The sequence below is a fragment of the Leptonychotes weddellii genome, chromosome 7 (genome assembly GCF_054177405.1).
Source record: "Leptonychotes weddellii isolate Sample4059 chromosome 7, ASM5417740v2, whole genome shotgun sequence".
In the NCBI taxonomy this organism is placed as follows: Eukaryota; Metazoa; Chordata; class Mammalia; order Carnivora; family Phocidae; genus Leptonychotes; species Leptonychotes weddellii.
In genome coordinates, this window is record NC_138375.1 from 110,241,168 (window position 1) to 110,252,389 (window position 11,222).

General features: G+C 45.4%; 1 protein-coding gene across 1 annotated transcript; it reads left to right on the plus strand.

Moving 5' to 3' along the window:
- The first annotated feature begins 410 nt into the window (after positions 1 to 410).
- CD14 (CD14 molecule) lies at positions 411 to 2,296 on the plus strand. The gene is made up of 2 exons (XM_031026147.2): positions 411 to 955; positions 1,044 to 2,296. Exons 1-2 carry the CDS (start codon positions 953 to 955, stop codon positions 2,157 to 2,159), a joined length of 1,119 nt encoding a protein of 372 aa, XP_030882007.1. The 5' UTR covers positions 411 to 952; the 3' UTR covers positions 2,160 to 2,296.
- The last annotated feature ends 8,926 nt before the right edge of the window (positions 2,297 to 11,222 follow it).

An 11,222-nucleotide genomic window follows, 5' to 3' on the forward strand; every position in this document is an offset into this window, starting at 1 on the left:
TGACCTGAGCCGAAAGCAGTCGCTTAACCAACTGAGCCACCCAGGCGCCCCTAAATAAATGTTTTTTAAAAAAGAAAGAAAGCTGGGGCTCCTGAGTGGCTCAGTCGGCTGAGTGTCCCACTCTTGGTTTCGGCTCAGGTCATGATCTCAGGATCCTGGTATTCAGCCCTTCATCAGGCTGGGTGCTGGGTGAGGAGTCTGCTTGTCCCTCTCCCTCTGCTCCTCACCCCACTCTCTCTCTCTCTCACTCTCTCAAACAAATAAATAAATAATCTTTGAAAAAATAAAGCTCTTACTTTCTTAATAAAGAACAAATTAGCAAAAAAAAAAAAAAAAAGGAAGGGAGTTGTTCTTCAGACAAACTTCCTCTTGAACTTCACTCTATCCCTTGGAGTCAACAGATGAAGTTTGCAATCTCCTCCGCAACATATCTAGTTAAATATCCGAGGGTATTCAGGGGATTGGATTGGGTGTCGGTAAGTTAATAGTAACCACCAAGACTAGGGAAAAGTTAAAAAACTACCCCGGTTGAATCGCTGGGATAAAGGCAGGGGGAGGTGAGAGTTCTGGCCTGAAGCACTAGGGATTTTTCTTTCCCCAAAGCTAGCAAACAAGCCTGGGGTGTCTGACTCATCAGGGCACTGCTGCGGGCATTGCACTCTCCATGCCCTACATGATCCTTCCTGTTACAGTCCTGGCAACATCCCTCATTGCAAAACTTCCCGGAAGGGTACACTGCATAGAGTAGTTGGGTGGCAGACAGGTGGAGAGTGACCAGGGTTCACAGAGAAAAGAACAGAGTGACATCCAGGGTTACATAAACTCTCAGGCCGCCCAAGAGGACAGATACGTGTGTGGAGCCTAGAAACCAGTGAGTGCGGCTGTGTAGGAAGGAAGCCGGAGCCCTTCCCTGAGCCTGCCTGGACGCAGAGGCTCGGAGCCGCAATCGACCATGGTGAGTGTAGGTCTTGGGGCCGAAAGGGAGCTGCTCAAGGAACCTCAGGGGCTGACTGGGGCCGCCCTGACCTCCGCTGTCTTCCTAGGTGCTCCTCTGCTTGTTGCTGCTGCTGCTGCCGCCAGCGCTGTGCGTCTCGGAGCCCGCACTAGAGCCCTGCGAAGTGGACGACGAGGATTTCCGCTGCTTCTGCAACTTCACGGATCCGAAGCCCGAGTGGTCCAGCGCCTTCCAGTGTGTAAGTGCCGTCGAGGTGGAGATCCACGGCGGCGGCCGCAGCCTGCACCAATTCCTAAAAGCCGCAGACACGGACCCGAAGCAGTACGCTGACATGGTCAAGGCTCTGCGCTTGCGGCGGCTCACAGTGGCCTCCGCACAGGTTCCCGCGATCCTTGTGGCCGCCTTCTTGCGTGCGCTGGGGTACTCCCGCCTCAAGGAACTGACGCTCCAGGACCTGGAGGTGACCGGCGCCACGCCGCCGCCGCCTCGGGAAGCCACTGGGCCTGCGCTCTCCACCCTCAGTCTCCGGAACGTGTCGTGGGCAACGGGAGGTGCCTGGCTCGCCGAACTGCAGCAGTGGCTGAAGCCCGGCCTCAAGGTACTGAACATTGCGCAAGCACACTCGCTTGCTTTTCCCTGCGCGCAGCTCCGCACCTTCCCGGCCCTCACCGCCTTAGACCTATCCGACAATCCCCGACTGGGCGAGCGCGGACTGACAGCAGCTCTCTGTCCGCACAAGTTCCCGGCCCTCCAGGCTCTAGTTTTACGGAACGCCGGGATAGAGACGCCCAACGGCGTGTGCTTGGCGATGGCGGTGGCGGGTGTGCAACCCCACCGCCTAGACCTCAGCCACAACTCGCTGCGCGCCCCCGCCCCCGGCGCTCCTGGGTGTGCCTGGCCCAGCACACTGACCTCTCTCAACTTGTCCTTCGCTGGGCTGGAGCAGGTGCCTAAGGGACTACCGGCCAGGCTTAGCGTGCTTGATCTTAGGTGCAACAAGCTGAACAGAGAGCCTCGGCCAGAAGAGCTGCCCAAGGTGAGTAACCTGACGCTGGATGGGAATCCCTTTCTGGACCCTGAAGGCCCCAACTACCGAGAAGACCCGATGAAGTCTGGCGTGGTCCCAGCCTGTGCGCATTCGGCCCTGGCGGTGGGGATGTCAGGAACCTTCGTGGTGTTTCAAAGGGTGGGAGGCTTCACCTAAGGCCCACGAGAGACAAATGAATTGGCTCGGATTGCCCTGGCTCCAGGGAAGCCTTATCGGGACGTCTTTTTTTTTTTTTTTTTTTTTTTTAACCAACCAACCCTCTGCCCCATCTTCATTAAAATCTGAAACAACGATTTGTGTCATTCACTCAATGGGTGTCTGTGATCTGCTGGGGCACAGTGCTGGCTGTGGAATCCATTATATTTAGCGTTCTTCATCCTAATTCTCTAGAAACCTAAGAATAGAACTTAAAGGGCGGAAGAGGCAGGGAGTTTCCTGTCCAGGACTGTGCCTGAGAAACGGGGGTTTCTGTACAATCTGGCTTTCTGAGATTACTTACACCCATGTTGAAGGATGTTTGAATGGTAAACATGCCTAGGAAGATACAGAATGTTTCCTCTCTTGTGCACTTTCCAAGAGCCAGCTGCTCCGCCTTTCAAAGGCAATAAAACCCGGAGTTACTTGCTTATTCTCTCTCTCTCTTTCTCTCTCCCACTCTCCAGGGAGAAGGGACAGCTCTGCCACCTGTCCTACATAAGTTCTGAGTTTCATAATTTCAGGGTTTCTCTTCTGCTGTGTAAAGCCCCTCTGCACACACAGGTACACTGGCTTTCACTGTGTCATCTTTTTTTTTTTTAAAGATTTTATTTATTTATTTGAGAAAGAGAATGAGAGACAGAGAGCATGAGAGGGAAGAGGATCAGAGGGAGAAGCAAACTCCCCGCTGAGCAGGGAGCCCGATGCGGGACTCGATCCCGGGACTCCAGGATCATGACCTGAGCCGAAGGCAGTCGCTTAACCAACTGAGCCACCCAGGCGCCCCTCCCTGTGTCATCTAATGGGGAATTTGTGCATGGAGGACTGTTCCAAGATGCTGTCATTAAACAGTCTATCTCTGAACCAGATATCTTGTCATTAGGTTAGTAAATGTGTGTATAATTGTTTCTGGCTGGATCTTTAATTTGCAGATAGGATAATAGCTTAGACCTGTCACAGCCTCTTAGACCTTTCACAGGGCAATTAACGACGTGTGCCCTCCAAACCACATTATCTCAGGGACCCAGGGCATCAGCCAAGAGGTACTGTTCCTCCTAGGAGTCCCTTCTTTACATCGAGGAGGCAGCCACATCCATCAGAGAGCTAGACACCTGCCTCACAGAGGACCTGGCAGAGGGATGGGGGGCAGGGAGAATATAAGCACAGCCCTCTGGCCTGCCTCCCTCCAGTGTCCAGAGCCACACAGGTAGGAATGAGGATGCAAAGTAACATTGTTGGAAGAGTTACACAGGTTACCAGACCACAGACTCAAAGAATCCATGGGGACAGGTAAATAAACTGCCAACCGCAGTCAGGAAACCCCCTGGAACATCTCCAAGAGGATTTAATCCAGCCTCGTGGAACATTTCCAGTGTCAGAGAACTAACGACCTCAAGCAGCTCTTTACATCTGAATAGCTTTGAGCACTCTTCATCAAAGTTATGGAACCCCTGCTCAACCTCAAGCTCTGTGTTACGATCCTGATATACAAAGAGATGAATCCAAAACATCCATGTTCTCAGGGAATTCTCAATCCAATAAGGGAGATGTACACAGAAAAGAGAGTTGTAATTCAACGAGTGGGAGGGATCAACTCTATGAGGTCCTCTGGAAGGCTGTATAGGAAAGGAGACATTTAATCTGGGTCTGAGAGTTGAATATCACTTCCTCAGGAAGGACATTCCCAGGCAAAAATGGGTACTTTAAAAGGCTCAGAAACCTGAAAGTATATGGCCCGATCTGGGAATTACAACTGATTAGGTAGGGCTGGAGATCACAGTGATGGAAGCTGGAGACATTGATTCATTCAAGTGCCAGGGACTATGCTAAACCCTGTGGATAGAGCAGGAGTAATACACAAGTTCTTGTTCATATGGAATTCAGATTCTAGTTGGATAGTGGGGCTGAGGGGAAGACAATAAACATATAATATATCAGACTATGGTAAGTGTTGTGAAGAGGACGGAGTGTTGAGGATTGATATGTTATATGAGAGTGTTAGGAAGGTCTCTCTGATAGGGATATTTGAACAAACTCCTGAGGGAATTGGGAAAGTGAGCTTGAGGATATCTGCGGGAATAGCATTTCAGGCAGAAACAATGGCAAGCACACAAATTCTGAGGTCTTTGGAATGGTAAAGGAAACAAAAAGGAGGCCAGTGTGGCTGAAGCAGGGTGAGCAGGGGTGGTAGGGAAGAACAGTAAGAGAAAACATGAGAGGATAGCAGGGCCAGATTATGTAGGGCCTTGTAAGGCAATGCTATTCAAAATATCATCTATGGCAAGTGCCAGCCCACACACTGTTTAATTACCAAACTATGAGGAGGTAAGTTTAAAAGTCAAGAATGAGTGGTTAGAAAGTTTTTAAAAAATATTTTATTTAGGGGCGCCTGGGTGGCTCAGTTGGTTGAATGACTGCTTTTGGCTCAGGTCATGATCCCAGAGTCCTGGGATCGAGCCCCAAGTTGGGCTCCCTGCTCAGCGGGGAGCCTGTTTCTCTCTCTTCCCCTCCCCCTGCTTGTCAAATAATAAATATTTATTTGACAGAGAGAGATAGAGAGAGCAGAAGGCAGATGCTTAAGCAACTGAGCCACCCCGGTGCCCCAATTTAGTTGTGTCTTTAATTATTTCAGCAATGTTTTGTAGTTTTCACTCCACAAGTCTTTGGTTAATTCCCAAGTATTTTATTCTTTTTAATGCTATTGTAAATGGAATTGTTTTTCTTTTTTTTTTTTAAAGATTTTTTTTATTTATTTATTTGAGAGAGAGAGAGAGAGAAGCAGCATGAGAGGGGATAGGGTCAGAGGGAGAAGCAGGCTCCCTGCTGAGCCAGGAGCCCGATGTGGGACTCGATCCCAGGACCCTGGGATCATGACCTGAGCGGAAGGCAGACACTTAATGACTAAGCCACCCAGGCATCCCAAAACTTACTGGACTTTATTTGTTAATTTTGTATCCTGAAAATTTCCTGAATTTGTTTATTCTAACAGTTTTTTGTGTGTGGAATCTTTATGATTTTCTTTAAAAAAAAAGATTTATTTATTTATTTATTAGAGAGAGAGAGCTCTCATGAGTGAATGGGGGGAGGGGCAGAGGGAGAGACTCTTCAAGCAGATTCCCCACTGAGCACGGAGCCCATCGGAGGGCTTGAACCCGCAATGCATGAGATCATGACCTGAGTGGACCCAAAGGTTGGACGCCTCACTGACTGAGCCACCCAGCGCCCCTCTTTACGATTTTCTACATATAAGATCATGTCATCTGCGAATAGAGATAATTTTACTTCTTCTTTTTATTTCTTTTTCTTGCCTAATTTCTTTAGCTAGGATTCCACTATGTTAAATAGAAGTGGCAAGGGGTGCCTGGGTGGCTCAGTTGGTTGAGCGGTTGCCTTCGGCTCAGGTCATGATCCTGGAGTCCCTGGATCGAGTCCCACATTGGGCTCCCTGCTCAGCGGGGAGTTTGCTTCTCCCTCTGACCCTCCCCCTCTCATGTGCTCTCTCTCTCATTCTCTCTCTCTCAAATAAATAGATAAAATCTTTAAAAAAAAATAGAAGTGGCAAAAGTCGGCATCCTTGTCTTGATCCTGATTTTAGAGGGTAGGTTTTCAGTCTTTCACTATTGAGTATGGTGTTACGTTAACTGATTTTTAAAAAAGATTTATATTTTTTAAAGAGAGAAAGATCACACACGTGCAAGTGGGGGGAGGGGCAGAGGGAGAGGGAGAGAGAATCTCAAGCAGATTCCTGACACGCAGAGCCTGACATGGGGCTCCAACCCACAACAATGAGACCATGGCCTGAGCTGAAATCAAGAGTTGGTCCTTAACCGACTGAGCCATCCAGGCGCCCCATGTTAATTGATTTTTAAGATAAGAGAAATAGCATGGGAATAATCCAGTAGAGAGGGAACTTGATGATGTAGGAGAAAGAAGAGAGTCCTGCCGGAGGAATGACCTTGAATAGGTAGAAGAGGACTGGTACCTCATTCACCAGTAAAGGGGTTGGCCTTCAGATAAACACACAAGCAGTCAACTTATAGTCACCAGGCCGGAAAGCAGGGTATTTGGGTAAAGATGGTCCTGAGGTAACAGGAGACTATGGAACTTCTACCAAATTCACTCTAAATACAGATCTTTCTATGGCAGGTACCTCACTGTTCAGGATTCAATTTAAACGTTACCTCATCTGAAGGAGCCCCTCCTGCCTCGTTATCCTGATCACAACGTTGTACGTTATTTTCTTCACAGCATTAATCTCAATTGGAAATCATCTTTATTTGTGCCTTTTTTGTTTGTTGAGTATTGTGTTGGAAGTTCCATGACAACTGCTCAGAGCAGCAGCGGTGTCAATCTTGTTTACTTCTGAATCTCTTGTCCCAAAGACAGTCCCTGGCACACGGTAGGTGCTCCATAAATCTTTACTAAAAAATTGATTGAATGAATGGAAAGAGCGGGCTGAGGCGTTATTACTGCCATGAGTTAAGTGAGGAAAAACTGATTAGTGTTTTGCTTCATTAAGGTCAAATAAAAATATTTTTCTAACTGAGGTTGGAGGTCATAAAGTATGTGTCACAGTTCCAGTCACAAGGCATGTGGCATTTTCTGATCTGACAGTGTACAGCAGCCTAGGAGTAGGATTCACACATTCAAAATCGGGGGTGGGTAGAGGTTCTTGTTCAAAAGGGTGATGCAGGAAGATTCTGAACTCATCTTCTCCCACTGATACACTGAATCTACAGCGATGCATGAAACAATTTCTTCTGGGAAAAAAAAAACAACTTAAAAACTGGCAGAGCAAAATTGAGGGTGGGTGCACAGGGCAGCCCAACTGAGACCCAAGGATTGAGCAAGTTGTGTTGATAAGGGCGAGGCTGAAAAATGTGCCCTAGAAAGGGAAGGAAGTAACAAGGAGTGAAGCATGGATTAAGAAAAGCAACGTGGGGCGCCTGGGTGGCTCAGTTGATTAAGCGACTGCCTTTGGCTCAGGTCAAGATCCTGGAGTCCCGCATCAGGCTCCCTGCTCAGCGGGGAGTCTGCTTCTCCCTCTGACCCTCCCCCCTCTCATGCTCTCTCTATCTCATTCTCTCTCTCAAATAAATAAATAAAATCTTTAAAAAAAGAGAGAGAGAGAGAAGCAACGGTTCTACTTCCACATGTACAATGAATTTGGATATCTGGTGTGATGTAATGAATTGTATATTGCAACAGTAGGACTGGGGTCATAGGACTTCCATTTCTGAGCCAAAAAGTCTCCCTGTAGCTTCCTCTTTTGTTCCTGCGCTGTCATCTGGAACCAGACAGACGTCAATTCTTTTCCTCAGAAGTTCTTATACCTGAGTCAAGAGTTTCTGCTCTTTCCCACGGAGTCTTCTTTTCTCCAACACCCCACCCCCCGCCACTTATCAAAATCAGAACCCCCTTATTCTCTAGATCAGGAGAGCCTCTTTATGAGCCATCTCAAATTACCTACAATGGAAGAAATTTGAACACTGACCTGGATCTTTGAGGATATAAAAAAATCACTAGTGTTTTTTAGGTATGGTATTGTATGTGATAGGTATGATATTGTGGTAATGTTTAAGCAAGACTGCTTGACAAATCACAAGAAAATAAAGCTATAGTCCAATTTCCCTTATGAATATGAATGAAAAAACCCCAATAAAATACTAGAAATTGACTCCAGCAATTTATAAGAAGAATGTATAAAAAGAATTATATACAATGACCGATTGGGATTTATCCCAGGAATGCAAAGTTGGTTTAACATCTGAAAATCAGTTAATGTAATACACCATATATCAGAATAAAACATAAAAACACGATCATCTAAATAAACACAGAAGCATCTGATGAAATCCAACATCTTTCATGAAAAAAAAACCAAAAAAACCACCCGACAAACTAGGAAGAGAAGGGAATATCCTCAACATGATCAAGGGCATCTACAAAAAAAAGTCAGTTGATATCATAGTTAATAATCAAAGACTGGGTGTTTTTGCCCTGAGATGAGCAACAAAACAAGGATATATGTCCTTACCACCTTCATCTGACATTGTTCTAGAGATTCCAGCCATGGTAATTACTCAAGAAAAAGAAATAAATTACATTCAGGTTGGAAAGCAAGAAGTACAACTATCTAAATTCATAGATTTCATGATCATGTATATTTAAAAAATCCTGTGGGGGGCACCTGGGTGGCTCAGTCGGTTAAGCAACTGTCTTCGGCTCAGGTCATGATCCTGGAGTCCCAGGATCAAGTCCCACATCGGGGTCCCTGCTCAGTGGGGAGCCTGTTTCTCCCTCTGACCCTCCCCCCTTCTCAAACTCTCTCTTTCTCTCATTCTCTCTCTCTCAAATAAATAAATAAAATCTTAAAAAAAAACCTTGTGGATTCACTAAAATATATTAGAACTAATCAAGTTCAATAAAGTTGTAAGATACAAGGTCAACATACAAAAATCAATTTTATATCTATACACTTGCAATGAACATACTGAAAATGAAATTTCAAAAAAATTTCAAAAAAATTCATTTACAATAGCATCAAAAGGAATACAATAATTAGGAATAAATATAACCAAAGAAGAGCAAACTTATACTCCTAAAACTATAAAATGCTGTTGAAAGAAATTAAATAAGATCTAAATAAATGGAATAACATCTCACATACATGGATCTTAATATTGTTAAGATGTCAATTCTTCCCTAATTGACCCACAGATTCAATTAATGTCTTATAAGAATTTAAGTTTTTTTGGGCGCCTGGGTGGCTCAGTCGTTAAGTGTCTGCCTTCAGCTCAGGTCATGATCCCAGGGTCCTGGGATGGAGCCCCACATCGGGCTCCCTGCTCCGCGGGAGGCCTGCTTCTCCCTCTCCCACTCCCCCTGCTTGTGTTCCTTCTCTCGCTGTGTCTCTCTCTGTCAAATAAATAAATAAAATCTTAAAAAAAAAAAGAATTTAAGCTTTTTGTTCATATGGAATTTCCATAGATGCTGTAGACAAAACAATCTTATAAAACAAGAACAAAGTTGGAGGGCTTACACTTCCTGATTTCAAAGCTTTTTGTGAAGCAATAGTAATGAAGACACTGTGAAACTGGCATAAGGACAAACATAGAGATCATTGAGAGAGAAGTGAGAGTCCAGAAATAAACCCATGTTTCTATGGACAGCTGATTTTGACAAGGACGTCGAGAACATTCAATGAAGAAATCTTTCTTTTTTTTTTAAGATTTTATTTATTTGAGAGAGAGAGAGAGTGAGAGAGAGCCCAAGAGGGGGTAGGGTCAGAGGGAGAAGCAGACTCCCTGCTGAGCAGGGAGCCTGATGTGGGACTCGATCCCTGGACTCTGGGATCATGACCTGAGCCAAAGGCAGTCGCCCAACCGACTGAGCCACCCAGGCGCCCAATGAAGAAATCTTTCAAACAAATGGCACTGGGACCCCTGGATATCCAGATACAGATGAATTAATTTGTATCCTTAACTCAGACTGTATACAAAATTAACTCAAAATGGATCAATTACCCAAATATAAGAATTAAAATTATAAAGCTCAGGGGCGCCTCGGTGGCTCAGTCGTTAAGCGTCTGCCTTCGGCTCAGGTCATGATCCCAGGATCCTGGGATCAAGCCCTGCGTCGGGCTCCCTGCTCTGTGGAAAGCCTGCTTCTCCCTCTCCTACTCCCCCTGCTTGTGCTCCCCCTCTTGCTGTGTGTGTCTCTCTCTGTCAAATAAATAAATAAACTCTTTTTAAAAAAATAAAACTATAAAGCTCTTAGAAGAAAACACAAAAATTAATCCTCATGACCTCTGATCTGGCAATGAATTCTGAGATATGACACCAAAAGCAAGAAAAACAAAGAAAAAACCAATAAACTGAATTTCATCAAAATTAAAAACTTTTCAGGGCGCCTGGGTGGCTCAGTCGTTAAGCGTCTGCCTTCAGCTCAGGTCATGATCCCAGGGTCTTGGGATCGAGCACCGCCTCTGGCTCCCTGATTTTATTTATTTATTTGACACAGAGAGACACAGCGAGAGAGGGAACACAAGCAGGGGGGTGGGAGAGGGAGAAGCAGGCTTCCCACAAAGCAGGGAGCCAGATGCGGGGCTCGATCCCAGCACCCTGGGATCATGACCTGACCGGAAGGCAGACGCTTAACGACTGAGCCACCCAGGCGCCCCAATAAATAAAATCTTTAAAAAAAATGAAAACTTTTCTGCATCAAAGAACATTATCAAAAAGATGAAAAGACAACCTACAAAACAGGAGAAAATATTTGCAAATTATATATCTGATAATGGTCTAGTATCCAGGATATATACACAGCTCCTTAACTCATCAACAAAAAAAGACAATTCAAGTAAAAAGTGGGGGAAAGACTGGGTGCCTGGGTGGCTCAGTTGGTTAAGCGACTGCCTTCGGCTCAGGTCATGATCCTGGAGTCCCTGGATCGAGTCCCGAATTGGGCTCCCTGCTCGGCAGGGAGTCTGCTTCTCCCTCTGACCCTCCCGACCCTCCCCCCTCTCATGCTCTCTCTCTCTCAGTCTCTCTCTCAAATAAATAAATAAAATCTTAAAAAAAAAAAGTGGGGGAAAGACTTAAATAGCCATTCCTCCAAAGAAACTATACACATGCCTGAAAAGCACATGAAAAGATGCTTAATATTATTCTTCATTAATGAGCTGCAAAAAGACAAACAATAATTAAAACCTGGGCAAAGAACTTAAATCGATATTTCTCCAAAGAAGCTATACAGATGGCCAAACAGGCATGTGAAAAGATTCTCAAAATCATTGGTCATTAAGGAAAATGCAAATCAAAGCCATAATGAAGCACCACTTCACACCCACTAGTATGGCTCTAATAAAAAGAAAGAAGAAAAAGAACTGTTGGTGAGAATGTGGATAAATAAGAACCCTCACATGTTGCTGGTGGGAATGTAATATGGGACAGCCACTGTGAAAAACAGTTTGGCTGTTCCTCAAAAAGTTAAACGTATAATTACCATATGATCCAGCAATAC